The 25,014-nt window shown below is 37.3% G+C and overlaps 1 protein-coding gene across 6 annotated transcripts in view; it reads left to right on the top strand.

Annotated features, from left to right (window-relative positions):
• The window catches only part of GRIP1 (glutamate receptor interacting protein 1), a 387,281-nt gene that overhangs the window by 234,510 nt on the left and 127,757 nt on the right, over window positions 1-25,014 (top strand). For all 6 annotated transcript variants that reach the window (XM_054580065.1, XM_054580063.1, XM_054580064.1 and 3 more), the window contains exons 3-7: window positions 7,304-7,439; window positions 9,808-9,953; window positions 16,751-16,834; window positions 21,268-21,343; window positions 23,395-23,540. In XM_054580065.1, the coding sequence (XP_054436040.1) occupies window positions 7,304-7,439; window positions 9,808-9,953; window positions 16,751-16,834; window positions 21,268-21,343; window positions 23,395-23,540 (588 nt within the window). The remainder of the gene's footprint in view (window positions 1-7,303; window positions 7,440-9,807; window positions 9,954-16,750; window positions 16,835-21,267; window positions 21,344-23,394; window positions 23,541-25,014) is intronic.

The following is a 25,014-nucleotide window of genomic DNA, read 5'->3' as shown; positions in this document are numbered from 1 at the left end:
TGAGGATTAAGAAAAAAGTAGAGCTTCACCAATGCCTATTTTGCTGAACATGCCTATGGCAGTCACTTTTAAAATGCATTTTCTCTTTTTATGTTATAGCTATGGGGTGAGGATATTACAGATCCCTCTCTTTGTTTAGGGTGTGACGATAAGTATACTAAAACTAGATCTTTCCCTGATACTTACATTTTATTTAGTTTCTCTCTATATGACAACATACAATGTAACTTGCCCCCTTCCAATGAGTCTCAACAACACAAACTTTCTCTCATTTTTCAGATTCCTTTTCTTAGTGACTGATGTCAGTATCCCCCAAACACACAAGCCAGAAAACTTCAGGTCCTCTTGTTTTTCTTAGCTCCTCAAAACCCCCCCAACACACACACACACTGATTGGTCTGTAATTCAGGGCAGTTCTTCCTATGCACTATGGCAATGGTCCCCAACCTTTTTGGTACCAGGGACCAGTTTCATGGAAAACAATTTTTCCACAAACTGGGGTGTGGGACATGGCTTCAGGATGATTCAGGCACATTACATCCAAGCCCACCTCCTGCTATGCGGCCTGGTTCCTAACAGGCCTGGACCAGTACAGGTCCACAGCCCAGAGGTTGGGGGCCCCTGCACTATGGAGCCCATGCCATCCATGTAGTTACTGGTGGATTTCAGTCTCTCATGAGTTGTCTACCTGCCCCAGCATCTGTCTACAGCCCAGTTCCTAGTCTCTCTTGCAGTTAGGCGTGGACAGGCAGCAAGTCCCTGCCTCTGGGATGTGAACAGAAGGAGGTCAGTGGTGGCATGTAAGAGAGCTCTCGTTCTCCTTCCACCTGTTGAATGCAGACAGAATGAAGTCCTAGGCAGAAGTCTCCAGACCTTCTCAGTTCACAGAGAGCCCTTAGTGTGTCAGTAATCTTTGCACAGTACCTCTAGGCCAAATGAAATATCAACAGTTCTATTCAGTTAGCAGTTAGGTCCAAACAGCATAGTGCATAATTATATCCCAACCACTTAGTAACCATTTAAAAAATACATATAAATTAAAACAACCACAAGCATATAACAGTATGTATATTTGTTGGACATTGCACAACTTCTCAAACCTTCAAATCAAATTAAACATTACAACCTCATTTTCTGTTCCACGTTGATTCTGACATGGATTTTTTTTTTTTTTTTTTGTCTTGTCACAGCAACTACCAAAAACTCATCTTTGGAAAGATAGGGTTCAAAAAAAGCTATCTCCAGTTAGTCAGTGGTGCTATGGCCAACAGATACCAAGTACCAAGTACAGCTGTATTTCCCTCAAATATTTCAAATCACCCATGGTGGTGTGGGGGTTCACTAAGGAGCCTTGAGACACCTTAGTACACAGTTTGCAAACCAGAACTCTAGGAAACAACAGAGTCACAAAATGGAAAAGAGCGTAGATCCCTGAATCTCTGTGTGGAGGAGAGCTGGCTGCTGCTGAGGAACACCCACCTTAGACTTGCATATGAACAGAATAAACCTCTATTGTGATTGAGCATTATTCATTTTGGATGTGTTGATACAACCTAGCCTAACTTAATTAATACACTATATTACTGCAATGGCCCTTAAATGGTTCACCACGGCCAAAATCTCATGCCGTTCTCCCCAAGATTTCATGTGATCATCACCAAACCACTGCTTGACAATAATAACAGACTAATCTTTTCTAAAACTCAAATCTGAGCACTTCTTGGCTTGCTTCTCAGACTCCTCTCCACCTATCTTTCCTTCTGCAGCAAACCCCAAGTCAGCGTCCCTCAGACCTGACCAGGTGGTAGGATCACATGGAGTGCTTTAAAGGTAGACCAATACCCAGTTTCTAACCTGCAAGGATTTTCATCTAATTGAAATGGGCCAATTCCTTGAAGAGCACAAATTACCACAACTTACCCAACATGAAATAGATATCGAATAGCCCTGTAACTATTAAGGAATTTTTTTCAATTACAAATTTTAAGAAAGAAAAAGAAGAAATGTCCAAAAGCTGATGACTTCATTGAAAAATTATACCAAATGTTTAAAGCAGATAAACACCAATTCTGTACAGTCTCTTTCATAAAATAGAAGAGGAAGAAATGTACTTCACAGTTCATTTTATGAAGCTAGTATTATTAGCTTGATACCAAAACGAAAGATAGTACAAAAAGAAAGCTGCGAATTATGTCTCTCATGACTATAGGTGCAAAAAAGATCCTTAACAAAATATTAGCAGATAGAATTTAGCTATATATAAAAAGAACTATATATCATAAACAAGTGAAGATTATTTGAGAAATGCAAGATTGGTTTAATATTAGAAAATTAATCAATATAATCCACTGTGTTATCGGACTAAAGAAAAATCACATGATGATATCAACCAATGCAAAAAATTTTTGACAAAATTTACTCATTCATGATTTTAAAAACTTTTAGAAAAATAGGAATAGAGGGGAACTTCCTCAATTTCATAGAGTATCTACAAAAACGCATCTACTAACATAATATTTAATGATGAGACCCTGAATGCTTTTCCTCTGATACCAAGAATGGACTTGCACTTGGAGGAACCCACGCCAACAGTGGTCTGTCCTGTTCCTCTGCTTTTAACACCCCCCCTATGTTTGCTGAGCCCAGGCTGTGTTCGAGGCCATCTGGGGGTAACTCCTCCAGGGAACTGTCCAGAGTGCACTGCTCACCCTGCCTGATGAGGGATCCTCCCACGTTGGAACATGATAGACCTTTATTTATTGACTCTATCATAGCCCCTATCACTCTTTGTTGTAATCAGCACTTTTTGTCTGTCTTTCCACTTTTGGCAACTGTTTTTACAAGTGTTCACTTTGTAATTCCTTGTTCATTTAGCCCCTGAATTCTAGGGAACTTCCAAAATTAGAGGTAACTCCCATTTTCTGGTCTAAGGCTAATTGTACTTTTTAAATAGCAATGAGGTAAGAATCTCCACACACTGAGAGTTTCACAGAGCAAAACACGATTATTATGCTGCACCTTTATGCCATGTAAAACAGTATTATAAAACACTGAGACAGTCTAATATGAGCCCTGAATGCACTATGCCTATGATACTTCTCTGCTTTTCCTTCATCATCATCATCATCATCATTATTATTATTATTACTTTGTATGGCTAAACAGTTAAACAGTTCTAGACTCTGATAAATATTTAGGGGCAGCGGTTTTGCCTCCTCACTCCAGGCCCCTGCTTCTAGGGTGCATGGGTCTTTTTATAATCTCTCTTGAGGACAATACAATTAGTAGTTTAGTCATAACTGCATTACATCATTCAGGTTTGCTTCATGCGTAGGCTGTGTCTATTTTTTCAAAGCAACATTAAACAGCAAGCTGCCATACTTGGGGAATACAATTCAGAGGATTTTTGCAAGGATTCATGTTCCATATTTGCACTAATGTAAAATATATCTTGTGCCCACGAAAAATGTCCTATCAGCATTTTTATCAATGGTATGAACTTTATGGATTAATTTAGCGTGAATTGTCCTATTGTTGGTGTAGGTTTATGCTAGCCACTGGAATATTAGTTTTTAGATGGAACAGTTTTTCTCTGTTTTATACAGAGCTGTGTCCCCAAAGCCTAAAACAAGTGCCAGGCACATAGTAAGTGCTCAGTTTTTATTGAATGAAGGAATGGGGGCCTTTCCATTTGTCCTGATCATATATCCTTCAGAAGTGTTTAAAAGTTTTCTTCATATAGATCTTATCCATTTTTCATTAATCTTTTTCTCAGAGATTTAACTTTTGGGGTATTATAAATTGTTTTCCCTTCTATAATAACTTCTAACTGGCTATTTATATAAAGTCTATGGTTTTTTGCATATTAATTTTGGAACCATCTATTAATATATTATTAAATTTCCTTATTTGTTTGCAAGATTTTTTTCAGAATTCTTTTGTTTTCAACAGGTATTATTGTTATTTTTCTTAAAACTTTCTGGAGTTCAGTAATTAAGAGTATTAAATTATACACCCAAAGAAAAACAGCAAACAACTGCATCCCATTCTGTCAGTGAGATTCTTGTTGATTATGCTGAGTGAGTACCCACACAGATGGAACCCTGCAAAGTTTTCGTAAGATAACTAAATATGGTGATTAAGGAAACCATCAAATACAGAACCATCTTATTCCTTGACAGTTGGTCATCACTGGTTCCCTGTGTTTCTTGCTAATTTGGAGAGACTACAACCTTTGCTATCAGGTCCTCTTGATTCAGGAAGTGATATTTGCAATTTTAATCACAAGTAAGAAATTGTTCCTGCGTATTAATTTGCCCCAGTTCCACTGTTTCGCCGCAGAACCTGGTTTAGTGGCCTTGATACAAAAGTGAACTCACGCAAATGAATACATCCGTCTTCATTTCTCTTTGCCATTAAATCATTATGCAAACATTAAACACCAAAAGAGATATAAAATGATTGATTAATCTAGTGGAGAGTGCAGGCTAGCTAAAAGCAAACTCCAGAAGCATGTTCCTGCCTCTCCAAACTACTTCTTTTTCTCCTACCTCCTTCAGAAATACCCATAAAAGATTTAGTCAGTCCTTCAGAGATTACAACTACTTACCGGCACTTAACATTCATGTGATTCAGTGCATTTTCATGCAACAATATTTTATCTTTACTCTTGAGTTTTGCCTGATTTAGATTCCTCCTTTGGTCTGTTTTGCTTTGCTAATCCTGATCGATAAATACAGACAGATTAAACAGGAGACAAAATTGTGACACAAATGTTACATTTGGAACAGTAAGCCTTCAGTTTACTTCGTTATGGGACTGACTCCCTGCAACCCACACTGTGGCCTGCTGGTTTCTGAATCATTTCCTCTGTGAATAGGTTGTAAGCATCTCAGAATTTTTTCATCTTTGGGTTTCATTGTCCGGCTCACGGTAGGCACTCAATAAATGCTTGAATCAATGAATGCATCAATTACCCAATTAACTGGTGCATGAATATTTTCTGTCTTTCATGTTGTTAACACTACCTCTTGGGAAAAGATGTGAAATATTTCTGAATAAGAAAGTAGTTGACTATTACCAGTTTTAAACGAAGCCCAGCTGGATTAATTTTTTAACAGAGACCAAATTAAACTAACAGAATTGAGTTTTTCTAGATTTTCAGGGTTCAGCCAGAAGCCTGGGAAGGACCTGGGTTTCTTCTGAAGAAAACTTTGTTGTCCACATCCCATAAGATTGCATCTATATAGTGGTATAAGTTTCATGCAAAAAGCATGTTTCTGAAAACCTAAATGGGAATGAAGTTCTTATGAACTCAAACTTACTTCTCCCTTGATGGGTATTACCATTTCGTAGTGCTTCTTGGTGCATTTCTGACTGATCTCTAAGACGGGCTCTTAAAAACCACGCTTCCAACTCTTCAAGTTAAGACCTATAATCAAATATTTTAATATGCAGGGTCCGTCTACACATTTAAAGAAAGTGCAAAAAATTCTTTTGTTGGACAATATTGTTGAGCACATTATGTCTCCATACTGTGAATAGTCATCATCTGTTAAGTAATTTTCAGTACTTTAATTATTTCCTTCCTTCTTTTAAGTAGTTTTTACTTAGTCTTCTGCCAAGAAGGATTTATAGGGGGAGTTGTTTGTTAAGTTGATCTCTGCAAATGCCAGTTGGGCCTATGTATGTTTTTATGGGATGTGTAGGGGTCGTTTTGCTGTGTTTTAAGGGGACCCGGGTGGAATGCACACCCTGATGGACTTTTGTTACAAATGCTTCTGGTAAATGATATAACAGTCTCTGTGCTTTGTATACTTGACAAGAATTTTGATTCTTAAATTTCAATCATGTGGTTTCACCCAAAATGTAGTAAATGAAGCTGACAACATTCACACTCATAAACTCTTCCTTAGCTTCTACTTTAAAGGGCAATAACAATTCACATATGCAATGTTGTGAAACTACCATGAGAAAGGAGTGTGCTGAGTGCTAAGGTCACAGGACCTAGCCATTTTGAAAGCCCTGCCTGGAGTGACATTCTCTATGTCACTGAGGAAATCAGTGATCTGTCCCTGCCCCCACTTGCCTCCTCTCCCATGGTTCTCTGTTCTTCTTACTTGATCAAATGAGAGATTATTTCCTTCCCCAATATGATTTGATTTTTTTTCCATTGACAGGTGGGATAGTATACCAGCAACAACTTAAAAACCTTTATGATGATAAGCATTCATATAGATTTTTAAAATAACTGTGTTATATGTAATTAAGGAAGGAGCAGAGGTGTGCAAATTATGTTTAGTTGTTTTGCCTTTGAAAAAGAAAGCCTGTTCTTGCCATTTGAATAGTGTATTTGATGTTCTAGAAGTGCATAACCCTTGAAATTCATGACCCGATTTAGGAAGAGTTGGAACACTGTTCACTCTCCCCATCCTTACCCAGAACGGGTATATACAGAGGAGGGAATATGCACACAGAGTGTTAAAACAGTGTTTACCAGAATTAGCCTCTAGACCCATGAATGTTGACTCGACTCATTTTCATGTCTGAAAGAAGGATATCCTCAAAGTTTTCTTCCCTTCAGTTGTGCCTGAAATCAAACGATTTGAGTTCCCTCTTAGTGTGTAGACATTATCTTCACAAGGTCTGTAAGGTTTAAAATTTTTTATGTGTAGAGAATGAGGACTTTACAGCAATTACTCAGGTTTCTGAGAACGAAGCCTGCTTTACTGTATGTGACATAATGTGTAAGAAGTCATGCTAGTTGTTACATGAAGCCATTGTACTTTGTTCTCTGAAAGACGGGGGGAAACAGAGAGTCAATAATGTTTTTCTCAAACCTGTAGAAAGCTCTCTCTATCAGCTGAAATGCAACATGAACTTGGATCCTACTACTATCCTACATGCATTTGTACTATTATTTTAAATGTTCTGGCCCCTGCTTTTATAGCTCTCTGTTGTTGTCTTTGGAGTTACAAGGAGAGAAAACCAGAGGAAGTCACTTCAGAATGCCTGAAAACAAAGGGTGAATATTATCATTTGTACATAAGCCATGTCAGACTATTTATTGTGAAATTAGAATGAACTGTCCCACTGGTGCCCACTTTAATAACCTATAATGGAATATCTGCATGCAATCTTTATGAGATACTCTGCAAATTGCAATGAAAAGAGGTCAAAGATCTTTTTGCGTAAAAGGAAAAGCAGAAAGAGTTCATGGGGAGGCATCAGTTCCCCACACAAAAAACAGCATCATGTGCTTCTAATCTCATTTCGTAAAGCAAATGCTTTTCTTTGTAAACAGAGGAATTCAAGGGCTCCACCGTGGTTGAGCTGATGAAGAAGGAAGGCACCACCCTCGGACTGACAGTGTCGGGCGGCGTTGACAAGGACGGCAAGCCAAGAGTATCTAACCTGCGGCAAGGAGGGATTGCTGCTAGGTAACCACATCTCGGGGAAATGCGGAAAAGGGAACACGGGGTGTAATTAATTCAAAAATCAAAGCTCCATCAGAAGAGGTCACTGATAAATGAATGACAGCGCCCTCTGCTGGCCAGAAGCACAATGGGGCATGTTTCAGAAACAGGGATTTTCTGTCCTGTGCTGAAATCACCAGGGAAACTCTCTCAGGAGCAGACAGACCCTCATAAGATTTTAATTTTAAAATGCCTGTATGGCTCTCGTCCCCAAATGTGCCACTGAACATAGAGGGGCTGCAATGGGACGAGACAGTGATCACGTACGTGCGGAACAGATGACCCATATAACGTGTATGGCTGAAACTGCCATCGAGGGCTTGGCTGGGCCCAATGCTGAGCTTCCATGCAGCAGTTTCGCTTGTCTGTCATCTTCTCTACTCTCCTACATGTGAGATCTTTCTTTTCATCAAGACAAAGAGGTGACTTTCCAAAGGACAGAAGTCTTAGATGAGATCTCATTTTGTGCTTGTTCCAATGACCTGCAAACTGTGTGCGTTGTTGCCAAAGGAGCACGTCTTGGATGCTGGGCAGGGTGGGCTCGCTCTATAGACAGGTTCAAAATTCACCTGAGAAATGGAACAGACTGGTCAGGTTTCATTAAAAGTGAGGTTAATGCACCTTAAATCCTAGACACCAGTGCTCTTGCCCACATGATCACAAATTAAGTTTTAGAGTCCTTGCCTTATAAAATGTCATTTGAAAGAACAATGACTACCTATGGTGAACTGGTTTCTACAATTAATGTATAAGCATAATCCAATGGATTGCTCCATGGTTCAAAGTATTTGTAGAACAGGCTGATGTCAACACAAGCACCTTAATTTCCTTTCTTCAGGCTTTTAAGGGATGTCTTTCCTCACCACAGCCTCCTTTATTTTACAACAGGCATGGCCCATCCATGATGCTTGGGCTCCATATTTCTCCAAAGCTTCTTCATATGAAGCAGATGTGAATAGGGGGGAAATGCCATTTGCAGTTGTATTGATACTGAAATTAAAAGTAGTACTGGGCCGGTTACATTATTATCAATCACTAAATATTCATTGTTTCAGGCACTGACATTTTATAGGTGGTAAACCAAAGTAATTAAAGATAAGATCTCCATGCAATGGGGGCTTCTAATCTATTAGAAAAGATATGGAATAAAAAGCATTAAAAGCTTGGGGGCAATAACAGCATTGCATAACAGTGAAAAGCGATGACATAAGAGTTGTCACAGAGCAATAGGCAGTTAAGTTGCCCAAATGCATGTCAGTAAACCTAAGGTAACAGTGGCAGTATGAGCTGCAGGCTGCAGTGGGTGAGGAAGCCTCACTGAAAAAGGGACAATTGGAGCTGGACCTATATAAAAATAAATGAACTACATATTTCTATTTAGGCAGAAAATATTATTGAAGGTCCTTAACAGTATCACAAATTTTAAGTTCTGTCATTTGTCATGCTGCTTGTTCTTGGTTTAGAAGCAAAGTTAGATTAAGAGCCCACATGTAGCCAGGGTTCTGTTATGCTGGTGACGAGAGACCAGAATGTCACTGAAATCTGGTATTTTTATTATAATTTCTTCCTCACCAATACTCTTCTTTATCATTCACATTGTAAGCAATAAAGAGCAAAATAAGCTGATGCTCTTCTTAGCAAATTCCCAGTGAAGATATTGAAAGCTATGAGGTGTTCAAAAAACAGGTGGCAAAAGTGAGAGAGAATTGGAAGAAAGAAAAAAGTCCTGGTAGGTCCAGGATCTGGATAATCTACCTCCCAGAGAACCAACCCTTTATGGGCAAAGCAACTAAAAAAATTCCTCCACATTTTGTTTCATGGTGCTCGTTAAAAATAAAAGAGTCAAAGGGTTGGGGGGGGGAATCTGAGGCAGCAGCGGGCCCAGTGCAGGACTTGTTTTGTTTTGTTTTGTTTTGTTTTGTTTTCCTTCATCTGAGAACTGGCTTACGGAGAGGGGAAGGTAGGGAGAGAGGGAGAAAAACACTGATGCAAGAGAGAAACATCAATTATTTGCCTCTTGTGTGTGCCCCGGCCAGGGACGACCCTACAACCTAGGCAGGTGCCCTGACTGAGAATTGAACTCCCGACCTTTCGGTTTAGGGCTCAGCACAGGACTTCTAAAGGTTAACAGTAACATGAGTAAAAGGGCTTCCTTGAGTCTCTCATCCACCATGGCTGTATCCCCACTCTCAGAAGCCAGCCGTAGCCCAGGAGGCAGGGACTTCTGCTACGTGGGCCTTGCATGCACAGTCACAGAGGGAAAGTGGAAAATAGAGCCCGCCAGGCCTGTGGAGAGCAGGGGTCTGCTGACCTGACGTTCCCTTTTTTGCAGAAGTGATCAACTGGACGTAGGTGACTACATCAAAGCTGTGAATGGGATCAACCTGGCCAAATTCCGTCATGACGAGATCATCAGTTTGCTGAAGAATGTTGGGGAAAGAGTGGTTCTTGAAGTCGAGTATGAGCTGCCGCCAGTCTGTAAGTAATCACAACCCAAGGCAGAAAGGCCGCAACACGTTTTTGCTTAAAATAATTGTTTCTCATTCTTTCTTTTTTGCTGTCATTTTCTCAGTACAGGAATGGCAGAGCATAGTTTCTTAAATATTTATAAATATTTAAAATTTATTTGAATTGATAAATGTATAACCTGCTCAGGAAGAATTGGTAAGAGCATATTGAACAATTAAATTATATTATATGGAACTTGTGTTCCATTAAGGTGATCTGTGAACACTGTATTTGCCAGTTAAACTATTTTAATAAACAGTAAACATCTTTGTAAGTTCTGTGTTTAAGTTCTATCCAGCCTTTGTATTTAGTGACTAGGTTTAGAAAAAGCATGTTTAAAGTGTTTTATATTGATTCTTTATAGTTATGTTAATCTCTGAAACATGAAAATAGATTCAGAACATGTTATTGTCAAGTAATAATAATAATAATAATGTAACAAAAGCAGCCAACACATTTTGAGACCTTTCTAAATGTCTGGCATTATACCGAACCTGCCTTGTATTGATACACTTATTTCTCACCACAAGGACACTTAGCACAGCAGAGCTGAACTTTGGTGCCAATAGCCATGTTCAAACCCCAGCTCCATCTTTTACTAGCTCTGTACTTTTGAGGAAGTTATTTAAGCTTTCTGAGTCTAAGTTTCCACATCTGAAAAATGGGCATGATATTAGTTCCTACTCCTAGATCTGTTGCAAGGATTAAATGAGTTAGTACTTGTAAAGCACTTAGAACAGTGCTTGTCCCTATAAACATTTTTGATAAGTAATAAATATATAAATCAACCAACACTCATGACAGGCATTGTCATCATTATTTTTCTCATTCTATAGATGCTTAAATATCTTTCCCAGATTAGTAAGGAGCAAAGTAAGTATCTGAACTCAGGCTCCCTGACTCCAAAGTCCATATGCTTCTTTACTGTGAGATATACTGTATGCTGTGTGTTACTTTGTCGTACATTTAAGCTATGCTATTCTAGAACCATGTCTCCAATTATTAAGCTATGAACATGGGTCTCATCCTGAGAAAGCTCTTTGCTTTTATGTACTGGTGGGCACTCAGATTGAATATTAATAATCAATACCAATTTATTTGTTTAGCAATGATTTATTGAGCATTTACTAGGTTCTCACCACCACTCTGTACATCAACAGAGTTTATGTTCCAACTGGGGAAGACAGAAAATAAAATAAAACCACAATAAATAAGTTAATTATATAGCATGAATGCCATGGGAAAAAGAAAGAGCAAGGAGCGGGGTTGGGAATGCTGGGGAGTGCAACTTAAATAGGGTGGTTAGGAACAGCTCCATTGGGAGAGTGACATAATCAGGGACTTGAAGGAGGTGAGAGAATTGGCTGGGTGGGTTTCAGAGGGAAGAGAATTACAGAAAGGTGGAACATTCAGAGCTAAGATCAAAATGTGGATATATATCTAGAGTTGTTTTAGAAACACTCGGAAGGGCAGTGTGGTTGGGGCAGAGTGAGCATGAAGGGCAGTAGGAGAGGAGGTCAGACAGGTAAAGGATGAAGTATTTTTGCAGATTGTTGGAAGGACCTTAAATTTTGCTCTGAATGCCATGAGGGCTGAGGAGTGATGTGGTCTGATTTACACCTTCAAAGGCTCCACCTGGCTGCTGTGTGAGGATAGGCTGCCGTGGCAAGGGTAGAAGCTGAGAGACCAGTTCAGGGGCCGTTGCAGTTATTCTGGTGAGAGGTGGTGGTGGAGACAGTGAAAAGACATCATATTCTTGATCTATTTTGAAAGCAGATCCCACAAGATCTTCTGGCAGATTTGATATGGGATGTGCAGAAATACAGGCGTCAAGGACCACCCTGGGCATTGAGCCTGAGCAACCAGAAGGAAGGAGTTGCCGTGAATTGGGTGGCTAAGAATGTGGGTAGAGTTGACTTGTGAGAGAAAGAGCAGAAGTTCATTGTTTAAAATGCTACAGTTGGGGTGCCCATTTGGCATGCAAAGAAGAATGTCAGGAGCTGGAGATCTGGCTTGGAATTCAGGAGAAAGCTCTGGACTGGAAATGTAAATTTAAGAGTAATGAAAATGTAGATGGTGTTTGAAATTTTGGCAACAGATGACAGCACTCGGGGAGTGAGTGTACATACCAATCACGAGTTCTTATACTTATTATAAAATCTAATGGTCATTTTATAACAAAACCAACTGAAGTCTGTGTTCAAAAACCTTGCTCCGGCATGGTTCATTTTCAGCGTGGGTAGGCGGTAAAATCCAGTGTTGAATGCTTGTACTCTGTTACTAGTTAAATGTTAGTTTTGCCCCTTTCTATTTGTGACCTTGGACATGTTACTTAAATTCTCTGAGCTTGGGTTTCTCATCTATATAATAGATGTGGAATTTTTGTAAAAATTCAAGGCTATAATCATATAGAGTATTTAGAGCATTATCATGTACTTGGTAAGCCATACTACGTTAGTCATTACTACCATTTTTATTATTATACTGAAAGTACTATTTTTTTTTTGAACTTCAAAAGAGTCTGTTTGCTTTGAAATCACTACCTCAACCATTGCCCAGGAGTTAAAAGAAGCCAGATATCTAGAGCTGATGCTCCTTGATTTAGCATTTTTACTCCACTAAGGATATGAATATCAATAAAACACAATCTTTTCCTAAAAAGAACTCTTAGGATAGCTTTCCAGGGGTAAGGACTATGGAGGAGCTTGGCCAAGTTCAAGGCAATCCAGAGCTGGGGGTTTCTGGGAAGATCTGAAAGAGGTTCCTCATATCCAGAGGGAACAGGCACGTTCCAGGCAGAGACTACAGAAAGAGGGTAAGAACATAGCCCAGTGCACAGGCTGAACTACAGAGTAGAGTTGCTGGAGCCCGCAGGGAAAAAGCAGAGAGGCCTGACAGGGATGAGGCCAACAACATAAACAAGAGCCAAACAATGGGGCCCGTGTAAGCTAAACCATGTTGGTGGATCTTGTATGGTGTCAAGTTGGCAATAAAGAGCCTTTTAAGGGCTTTTAAAGCCAAGGAACAGACATCACCAAGTCTGAATTTTTAGACATATCATTTTAAGAAGCCAAATGGAAAATAGATCAGAAACTAAAAGCCGAAGGCTATTATAATTTTCAAAGAAAGAGGTCATGTCCTGAATAAATTATAGCATCAGTAGGGTTAAAGGGGATAGCAGATGTATTGGGAGGTTAAAACCTATCATGGCTTGGTGATTAGATAGCTTTTTCTTCTTCATGCAATAGATCTGATGGGAAAAGGGAAAAATATTTTTGAACACAAAATTGTGAATTTTAGAGTAGATAGCAGATGGAAGAGGTCTATTCTCCAAGGATTATCTTTGTCATTTTCTATTATGTTTGGATAAATTAATAAGATCTTTGTATTCAGAGAGGTTGAAGGGATTAATAAGCCTCCCCTTCACTGCACTTGGGCAGCCAGAGCCGGAGTAGGCCACCAGCAGAGAGCTGGGAGGAGAACTGACGGTGAGGACTGGACCCTGAGGCTGAGGCTTGTAACTCTTTCAAGAATCACAGCAATTTGAGGCTCGGCCAACCCCAGAGTCTAGGAACAAGTGGAGGAAGGGTATGCATGTGTGTTCGTGTGTGTGTGTGTGTGTGTGTGTGTGTGTGTGTGTGTGTGTGTGTGAGAGAGATCTGTAGATGAGAAATGGAACATTGATCTTGGGCAAACCACTTACCTTTCTAAGACTGACTTTCTTTAAGAAAATGAAATGCTTGATCCACATGAGCTTTAAAGTTCTTTTTGACTTTAAAATTATGTGATGGTTTGAGTCTATGTTTAGAAAGAATATTACCAAACAGTATCAGGCATTTTTGTGTTAAAATCTAGAGTAGTGCCTTCAAAATGATCCCTAGAGAATTTTGAAATATTATATAATCCTCACCCATTTTTTTAGTTAACACCTAAAATCCTTTGTCCATAAGCTTAAAGAGTTGGAAAGGGTGTAATTTCTGGCATGATGTTTGCTTTATATATCTTTAAATACTGTTTTTATTCAAACCTTGGAGGTACATATTTTATGGAATGTATTTTGTTTTATGGAAAATGCCACAGGGGATTGGCAAAGGCAGTTGTCACTATTAAATCAGCTAAATGATCAGCTAAATCAGACTAGCTTTCCATCAGGAGTCCTTCTTTAATTCAGGTAAATGTGTTAAAGCATGCCCCTATGATGACACTCCTTTCTTCTTAATTCTAAGAGAGACAGACATCATGATGATGATGATGTTGATGTTGATGGTGATGATGATGTCTCAGATCTCTTCCACCTGGTTCATTCTGGGATTCAGTCTGAAAGAGCACCAGCTACCTGCAGAAAGCTCTTCCTGTGGCAGAGGCAAGCAGGAAAACACTGTCCAACCACTGCTTACATCTCTTTATGTCCCGTTGGCCAAAGCAAGTTGCATGAGGTAGCCCAACATAATGAGGTGGAAAAGAACACAACTCCTATTCTCCTGTAGAGGTGGGAGCTGAGAAGGCGGGGCAGTAGTATATAATTCAGAAAAATCTAATCTACTATAGTAAAATAATATGAATATGCATATAAACATGCATAGTCACATATAGAAAAAAGGGACAACAGAACATTTAAAATACTAAGGAGCAGTATTTCTTCACTGTGAAATTGCTTTCTACCTAGCCCTTCCATGTACCAGATTGATGTTTAGGAAACCCTTTAATTGGATCTTTATGCCCACACACACTCATATGAAGTAATAAGTAAAATTCACATAGCAATATAGAATATCTCAGTTCTGAATATAAAAACATAGTCACCAAGAGCCAGTCGTACAAATAAAAATTATGAAGAATAAATCTGTTTCATTAAGTGTATTAAAATATAGTCAATATTGACATTTATCTTTGTCAATAATGAACATCAGTAGTGAGGATAATCTAAAGCTGTAGATAATCCTAAAAGTCTTTATATTGACTTCAGATTTTATTGTAAGATTTGGTGGTCAGCAAGACTTAGCTCAAAAAAATAAAAATTACAGTACTTTGCATTCCCAGGCCAGACACCCAGCCCAATAAGGACAGGTGGCCCAGAATTAGATTTAGTTGTATGTAATTGAATGTTGACTTAATGATTAAATAAAATAATATTTGTAAACTGCTTTGCAGAGTTCCTGGCACACAGTAGATGTTCATTAATTATTTCTCTCCATATCTTTTCTTTTCCTCCCTTACCAATAGAACAAAAAGATCATGTTCTTTACCAAGTTCTTCAAATGGCTTGTTAGGTCATAGAAATAAGAAAACATTTGGCTTAAACTCAATTTTTGATTTAATTAAAACTGTATCTCAACATTTTCAGCTAGTTGTATGTACTATTCCTGGCTGATTAGAATAAACTGAAATTCCCCTGATAGCAAGAATATGACATTTAATTAAATCAGCAGTGTACCAAACCATTTGGTCAGCTGTAGGTTTATGTTGTTATTCAGCAGATCCAAGTTCTTATTATACTCTATGTCCCAGCTGGATGTATGCAGGTCTGTGTATTTAGCTGTGTGCTTTTCATTCTCATGTTTGTTCCTTTGAGGATTCAGAATTTCTAATAAAAATGATTGTAATTAATGCTTAATTAAAATTACCTCCTACTACTGTAAATGGAAAGAACTGTTCTTTTTTAAAATGCCTTAAATCATATCTATGTTATTTCTTGTTAAAATATAAAATATAAAATATTTTATATTTCTATATAAAATAGCCTTCAACATCTAGTAACAATGTAAAAATGTATCATTGACATTTAATGAAAACAGCATTAGATCATTTGATGTCATTGTACAAGTTCAGTACAAAGATCTAAGACCATCAGATTCTACAGTTTGCAAATTTTTCTGTCTCAGTGAATAAAACTATTTTTGTATGCATAATGATATAACATTATTTTGTGAAAATTTTTATTTTTAATTCAGCAAGCATACTATATAAGAGAATTATTTGCCAGTTTCTTGAAAACAGTCATACAGAAGAGCTTGGTGACTATACCTATACCCAATTTATACCTTCATACTGTGTATACTCTAATTAGAGATGGCAACCTGGCAATGTAATTTTATTTTGTGAAATGAGAGCAATAAACAGGTAAATACAACATAAGCATGATGATATTGAGTAAAACTAAGTAGATCTTTATTTTATTAGTCAGTAGTAATATTTTGAATGTACTTAGGATTTCTTTTGCCCTCCAAGTTGCATTTGCATTGCTGATATCTTTGTTTAATTGCTTTGTGTCATGTCAGAAAATCCGTTTGTATCTATTAATGACAATTTGAGAATACTTTTTCTTCCTTTGTTAGCTGCAAAAATTAATACACTAATTGTTTTATAACTTTTACAAATATCCTATTGTTTTTGTATTTCACAAAGGAAGAACTATTCTATTTATTATATGAAGAGTGTTTCTCTTGTACTGCAGAATTTTAACAATGTGAATATTACCATCTACCTAGAAACTGGCTATACAAGAGAAAAGGAAATGCCTGTGATTTTGATTCCATTTGAACCTATACAAGTCACTTATGCAGATGACTCTTATATGGTATTTTCATGTCATTCCAATTATTTTTTTCTAACTAACATTTTCTTTGAAAATAAATTCTTGCTCTTTTACTACTCAGAAAAGAATTATTTGCAACAGGAATCTTCTTTATTTTATGCCACATCAAAAAAATCTAGAAATGTTATTATGACTTAAAACTTACATCTCCTTCCCTCTTTTCTGCATTCAGCTGTCCAAGGATCAAGTGTTATTTTCCGAACAGTGGAGGTCACATTACATAAAGAAGGCAATACCTTTGGTTTTGTAATACGAGGTAGGTAATGGTTAGAAAATATCAACGATCAGATATTTTTGGAAAATTCCTCAATGAAATATTGGGAGTAAACTAGAGAGTCATCCTCAAAAATACCAATGTTTCTAGCACATAAAGTCACCTTATAATATTTGCACACACTCTCCTTTAAAGAAAAATAGCAATGAGTGGGAATCAAGTGGAATTCAAATGACCTAGCTTTATTTTTAGTCTGTTAATGCAGAGCAGGAAGTCACCATCTGTAGACCTTGTCTGTTCACAGTCATCCTACTTATTTGCCACTTTTAAACACGTCTTTTACCGTCCTTTTATACTTTTCTATATCAATGAGTCAAAAATGTTCACCAGTGAAGGTTGTCAGAGAGGAGAGACTGAGGGAATGAGTAAAAAAGAAGCAGAATAAGAAGAACAAATTTCTAATTATAAAACAATTATAAGTCACAGGAATGTAATTGTACAGCATAGAGAATAGACTCAATAATATTGTAATAACTTTATATAGTAATAGATCATTACTGGACTTTACTTGATGATCAATTTGTTAGATATCAAATGTTGAATAACTATGTTGTACACCTGAAACTAATAATATTGTACACTAATATAATATTATAATTTAATTTAAAAATTTTTTAAAGGTAAAAGCAACAATCAAAAGTCATTGTTGCCCATAAATCCCTGAGTTTATAATCTCAATAGAGATTACCGTTTCCTTTGGGAAAAAAATGTTGATGAGTATGGCTTGATTTGATTTAATACATTAGGATTAAGCAACTTTTTTTTCTCCTGAAATACTTTGTTATTGTAGTTTTCTAAAAATGGATTGAAGATAATCTAATCCCTTGGGCACCTACGTACATCAGCTCAACTCATCTTAATATGGGATGAGATGACATTAATAATAAAGATTTCGGGTGGCTCCAACTTGTCCATAAAACCATTAATTCTGAGCTGTAATTTTGGTTTTTAATATTCTGTTTTTCTCATTAGCAGTTTTATCCCTTAAAGACTACACAGATACTGACAACTCATTATTCCTAGTGTGAAAGTGAGGGAACTATATAGGCAACGAGGATTTTTTTTAGGATGTCACATTTCTTGTTTTTTTTGTTTTGTTTTGTCTATTATACATTGTATTTCACAAGAGTCAAAATTCTACCCAAATTAGTAAAACATTAATTAAAATTAACTAAGTAACTTAATAAATACACAAACATCAAGGAATAAAAAAGATATGTTCACTCGTATAGACTTGTCTTAAATGACTGAGCTTTAAGCATTAGATTTCATTCTGCATCAGTCATTTAGCAAATCAATCAATCAAATGTTTATTAAGGATATGTCAACATGTCAGCATAGTGCCAAGTACTCTAGAGTCATAAGACAGGACCCCTACCTACAGTAAATTACAGTCCAGTGAATTTAAGACATAAGTTGATAAAATGCTCAAGTGAGTTGTGGGGAAAATGGGCGATGAGGAACTCAATGAGCGGTTTAGACCAGCAGTTATTACACTTTTCTGACCAGGTCCTAATGTACCCTAATAATTTACCTTAACCATTTCCAAATTTCCATGTAAAAGAACTAGATGAATGTAATGAAAAGTCAGTGTACAAGTAATTTTAGCATAAGAGTAGTGTATACAAATCTGTTTTTGCAATATAGGTGTGAAAGAGAGACACTTGAATCCCATGCCTATAATACTAATTATTGGAAAGCTTCAGTAAAAGTACTGTACTTTTCAAATATTTGTCAGTAGTTGCTGTTCAAATATTTGCCAGTAGTTGCTGTGTGGTTAATCAATAACCAATCCAATTGCTAATGAAAAAGCTAAACCAACAGTAATTTAGCATTAAGAACTTAAAAAAGTAATTGAAATTCACAACCACCTCAAGACAACTGATGATATAATGTTAACAAAATGTTCTTCCCACAATTTGCAGGAATTTCAAATATCTCTTTGTGCATGCATAGTAAGAGTCTTTTAATATGAGTCTGGAGTACTACCTGGTACGGTTAATACTTAATAAATGAATGAATAAATAATTGAATGTTGCCTAGATTTGTGTAGACATCAGACTTCTTAGCATCATACTAGTATTGTACTGACTTTGAAACCCCAGGACTAACGAACCCATTTTAGTGTATGAGTGGCACATTTTTGTAGGCTTTAATAACCCCCTTAGTACATTGGCTGAACATAAAAGTTGGTAGAATTCTGCATAATTTTTCAATGAGAATCAAATACAGAACTCATATTTTTAAATCAGTTTGAGACTTATCTGGAGGATCATCCAGGCTCAAAAGGTGGCTACCATCCATCTCTTAAGAATCATTGGTTAATCACAAAAAGAACCGCAGCGTAAAAACGTAGAGTGGATACTTGTTATCATGGCAAGTAGTGCATTACAGCAGCATAGATATTGAACTAAACGTAGGTCTATGGAGACCACTGGGATGTTCAGAAAGGCGGGGAAGATATTGTACATGAGCATATTCATTTAGTCCTGGATATTTTTTTTTCTTTTTCAATTAGAATGGGTCTTAGAACAATAAAACTGGCTTTTATCTACTGAATGGAATTACATTTCCAATGATATGCCACAGGTTCTAAAACCTTGACTCATCAAACAATAGAAACTTGCGTGCACCCACAGAATGAAAAATGATGTTGTGGCCTAAATCTTGGAGAGTTAAATTTCAGTTAAATCCCTTACCACCAAACTATGGGAATTGGTTTGGGCCAGGGGGAAAGTCACTCTGCTGTAAGTTACTTTTCACTTTGGACAAAAGTGAAAACTACCTAGTTATTCTGTATCTAGTTATTCTCACCCACAGAATTGAAGGTAGATGTACTCTTCCAACATATGGAGCCTCATACTTACATTTGGTTTGCACTGTGGCCCTGCCTGAGATTGAAGTTTTTACAAAAATATCGCAAGCGGTTGATACTAATGTGCAGTCAGGATTGAGAATACCACTGGAGTCTGAATGGTTTCACACTTGGCTTTGCATCACCAAACTTCTGTAACCTAAACAGATCACTAAATTTGGTTCATTATTTTAAACACTGATATAATGTCATATATCATGAACTTTAGAGCTCTCTCTCACACTTAGCCTCATTCACTGTTATATATATTTAAATTCAGACGTCCAAATAAGAATTATGGAAAAGTTTCCTGCTGTCTTTTCTAAATCAGTGCTCCTTCCAGGAAAAGCAAATTTATCTTTTCATGATCACCTTGCAAATGAGAAGTTACATAATAGTATTTTCCTCTTAGGCTGGGTTCTTTAAATTGACCTCCTTATCGGTGCCAAGTTTGGGAAATGTCAATCTGTTCTACCAGGCAAATGTTCAGGATCGACTACGTGACGGTAGCATCCTATTAGTCATATGCTGGCAAACTAGAGACCTCCCCCATGGGCACCCAGGATGGTGATATATGAGGAAGTCAAGTCACATGAAGAGCGGTGAAGAAACTAGGAATGTTCAGCCTTAAGATGAGACCTCGCATGTGTACAATCACTGTTTTCAACTTCTGGAAAATATTTCTGATAGAAGAAAATATACATTTTTATTTTACCGCTTGATAGAACAAGAACAAGCAGATGAAAGTTGAAAAAAGATAGACGTGGTTGAATGTTAGGAAGAACCTTCTAGGTGTCCATCCATATGTGCAATGGGCTGCCTCCAAGCTAATAAGCGGAACAACTGGTGGATCTCCAGTGGATACTGAGGGGGCACAGATTAAACAATTTGTACAAAGGGGTCCTAGATTTAAAAAAAAAAAAAAGAGGAATTATAGTAAATTACCTTCTATCTCAAAGCTTCTCTGTTTCAAAATTTTTTAAGAAGAAAATTTTTCATACCAGGAAAGAATTCCAATATAGGCCTTGTAATTGGCTTGATGTAATCTGCCAAGTTTGCCCCCCAAGTTTTAAACACACCAATTTAACAGAGGCCACTTCAGTCTCTTGAATCTTTTTTTTTTCTTTCTTTTTTTAATACTTGGATTTTTTCTTTTATTTTGGTTTTTTCTCCCTATATTTCAGGCTGTAGACCTACTCACCTGTATTATAGCCCAGATTAATTAGCACCAGGTCTCCCTACCTGTACTTCATTTATAACTGGCAGCTGTTCTAAATGTGTTAGCACCTGTTATAATTAGTTGAAGCTCTTGTCACGCTAGTAGTTCAATATTTTGTATGTCACCTGTGATTACAGTCATATATTTATTGAGCAGTGAAGAAACGATTTCAAAAACATATTCCATATAAAATGAAAAAGATTTTTGAGGCTATTATATGCCAGAAGAAAAAAATTTGCATGTTTTCCTCCACACATCAACAAGATATACTTCAGTTTCTCAGCTGGCATTTTGTGAGTGAAGTCTTTTAGTGAAAGAAGCTATATTTCTTTTCTTTGCTAGGGGGAGCGCATGATGATAGAAATAAATCTCGTCCCGTTGTGATAACATGTGTTCGTCCTGGAGGGCCTGCTGACAGGTAAACTTCATCTTTCTGTGTCATTATCCAAATAGACTTAAGGACTTTGGCATAGAAGTTCATGAGTTATAAATTTCATAGTGTAAGATAGACATTAACTAGGTATGTTAGAATGTGAAAGCTGAAATAGTTTAGGTTGTGGAATCAAAGGAAAGCTTTGACACTAGTCTTTGGCAAGTGACTTAACAGTTCTGAGCTCCATTTCATCCATTGTAAAATATATATAATAGCAACTTTACAAGTTTTATCAAAGATTGGAGATATGTGGTACATTGCAGGGGACTTATCATACTGAAGATACATAATAAAAGACAGCTGGCACTTTTAAGGCAGGTGCTTGAAATGCATCAGCTCCGATTGCTAATCTCCTAACTTGGCAAGACAGGTGGTGGTGGTCTGATTCTTACTATTATCAACATCCATATCAGTATTATTATTACCTTTTGATGATAATTATGTATGTTAGAATGGAAGTAACTTTTAATATAATGGAAGGGATATTGTTGGTCTCTAGAGCTCTCTTTTCCTGGTTAATTGGAATATTATAAACCTCAGTGGGGGGGTTGGGTCCCAGGTACACTCACAACTTAGATATCTCAAGAGATACTTATTTTCCTATTAATTTCCCCGGCAAAAGTTGACCCCATAATGGTGGGGGAACACCACTCCCACCATTAGATCCTGTGTAAGGGTAAAAGAAAAGTGCCCCTGCCTGCACTATGTTTCAGGCCAGGATAAATGTTTAAAACCTTTCTTAAGCAATAGAAATAGCAATAATAATAAATACTACTTATTGAGCACTTACTATGTGCCAGAAACGGTGCAAAGTGCTTGGCAGACATCATCTTATTTTATCCTCACAACCACGCATGAAATGAAGTATTTTCATATACATTTACAGGTGACAAAACTCAGGTCCATTATGGTTAACTGGCTTGACAGCTAGTACATAGAAAAACTAGAGTAGGAATTCAGGTTTATTTTCCTCAAAGCTCATACTCAAGAGCTCACTTCTTGAAAAAAAATATCTAATATAAAATAAGAGAACATGAAGGCACTAGTTTCTCGCTTGTGCTGAAGTATATTTGCCTTTCCAGAGGATAATACAAAACCGAGTTTTCCAGGGAAATGGTGCCTTTTTTCCTTCTCATGCTTTTTCACTTCTTATTAACATTTAGAGTTGGAATTGACAGAAATATCAGAAGCAGGCTACCAGTTTGTGAGAAACATGGTACCATATTAATATAGGACTGAAGGAAATCTAAAATTTATGATTAAAAATTTAGAGTCAAACGCTTAGATAGCTATCTAGCTGAGAGATATTTAAGAGATCATTTTTATTCTTCTCAAATCCTAAACTTATAATCCTCCCATTTGGTTTTTTTCATCTCTGTGTCCTTCCCTGAGGCAGGATGGTTATGATCTGGAAGTTATACCCCGAGTGGTATCACTAAGTCCCGAGGGATCTTCTCCCAGTGCCTTGCATGTCTGTGGTCATAGCAGGGAGAATCATATTCACCTGACTTTTCCAGTGAATGTGAGACTGAATCAATTTAATGATCGCCAAATGCCCTTATAAATCAGTAGGAAATTTTACAGACTAGGGGATTTTTCACCAGTGTTCCCTATCCTGCTTGGGTTCACTGGTAATAAATTGAATGGAACAGCAGGCTTTTCTGCTCACCTGGCTGTAGGAAAATAGGTGGATGCTATTTCCTGGACTCTAATAAATCAATTTTAGACATGTAGGCCAAAATCTAAAAGAGAGAAATGTGCTTTTATTACTTTTGCTCCCCAAGAGTTAATTGTGTGGGTAACTTAGATATTTGCTAATATGTAGTTATTTTCTTATTACTGATTTTTCTATTGCAGCAATTTTCTGTTCGGGGTTACCTCTTTATTCTCTCACTGTCACACTTGATGCCTAAAAGGAAACACAAATGAGGTGGATGGCAGAACGCATATGAAAGAACCACTTTGACTAAGTGACTATTAATGCTAAGCCCCATTATGCTAAATTAATGGAGACTGTTCCTTTATTCTCCCTTCAGAGAGGGCACAATCAAACCTGGCGATAGGTTGCTCAGTGTGGATGGAATTCGCCTTCTGGGAACCACGCATGCTGAAGCCATGAGTATTCTCAAACAGTGTGGACAAGAAGCAACGCTGCTGATAGAATACGATGTCTCCGTAATGGGTATGTCCAAGTCCCATGGCTGTGATCTCTAAGCTTTAGGGCATGTCACCATCCACCCCTGATAAACCACTTTGAATTGAGAAGTAACCGTTCTGTCCTGCTGCAGCAGGCAGAGTTGCATCAGTACTCCGTCGTTACTCTGTTTGGGTTCAGGAAGAGGTGAGTGGTACTTTTCAGCAATTTAGAGTTCTTTTATCAATAAAGTCGTAAGAAAGTCTCATTCTGTCAGAGCGTTTCACCTAGCAATCAGCATTTATAAGTGGATTATCATCCTTTGGCAGGAAAGTATTTTTGCCTTCCAAAGCATAAAAATAGTGTTATTAACGTAGGGGATATTTTTAGTCTAATTATGGAGACCGAGAACAGGAGGGGATTCCTTTCCTTTTTGTAACTTCATAATATGAAGCCAGATAATCAGAATTAATGGAAACTCTCATTTTTTCATCAGACTTGGGGACAAAGAAAGGAAATGGACGTTTCATATCATTGACTAAAATCAGAAGTTGGGTGCAGTATTCTTTCTTTCAATAATGATTCCAATAGAAAGTAACTCTACTTCTACCCTCACAACTATAATAAAACTGGGACAGTAGCCTCATGTGGCTTTTAAATGTTAAGAGAGGCCAAAGATTTTGACACGTTGACTAGGGCAGACAATTTATGAGAGAACGAATTGGAACCTGAAATTGAAACTTAAATCTATATCGTAAGCACTCCTTACAATGATCAGATTTGATTATGTGACCTGACATTACCAACAAGTTTTATGCTTGTGCAATGTAGCACAGAAAAAGAGACGTGTTCTCTAAGTGCAAATTCCTTTATTTCCCGCTCTCTATGATTCACGTAGAGCAGGGTTGCTTGAAAGTATTCGTAATCTGCCTGTCAGCATGAGATGACTTAGAGAGGTATAAGGTTTCCTAAAGGGCTTAAAGTGTGAGACTCAAAGAGTTCTCAGCAAGATAAATAGGACAATATGCCCTATTTATAAATGAACTTTTCTCCCTTCTTCCCTTGTCTTGTCTTCCCTCCATCCCTCTTTTTGTTCTCTTTTTCTTTTGTCATACAGTTTTTGAATTGGATGTTTGGTTAGATGATTTGGCTTCTGTTTTCAACTCTACTGATTTCTAGCTATTAATCTGGACTAGGTTACTTATCTTTCTGTGCCTTAGTTACCTCATTTGTCAAATGGACACTAGTGGTGCCTATTTTCAAAGGCAGTTATGAAGATAAAATAAAATTATACAAGTAAATATATTTTAAATGTTAGTACAAAGTATTATTAACATGAAAAATCAAAACATATGTTTCACATATTTAACTCATTCATTCATTCTAGAAGTATTTATTGAGCTTAGTGGCAAGTACCAGGAATACAGAATAACAAACCTGGTCCCTGGCATTATGAAGCTCGCAGTTCATGGGGAAAACAGACAGTAAACCAAACTTTACCAAACATACAATCATAAAGGGC

Source organism: Pteronotus mesoamericanus, unplaced genomic scaffold (genome assembly GCF_021234165.1).
Source record: "Pteronotus mesoamericanus isolate MK-2021 breed Mesoamerican mustached bat unplaced genomic scaffold, CSHL_Meso_final contig_56, whole genome shotgun sequence".
In the NCBI taxonomy this organism is placed as follows: domain Eukaryota; kingdom Metazoa; phylum Chordata; class Mammalia; order Chiroptera; family Mormoopidae; genus Pteronotus; species Pteronotus mesoamericanus.
Note: the sequence above shows the minus strand (reverse complement) of the source record. Positions and strands in the feature narration are given on the sequence as shown.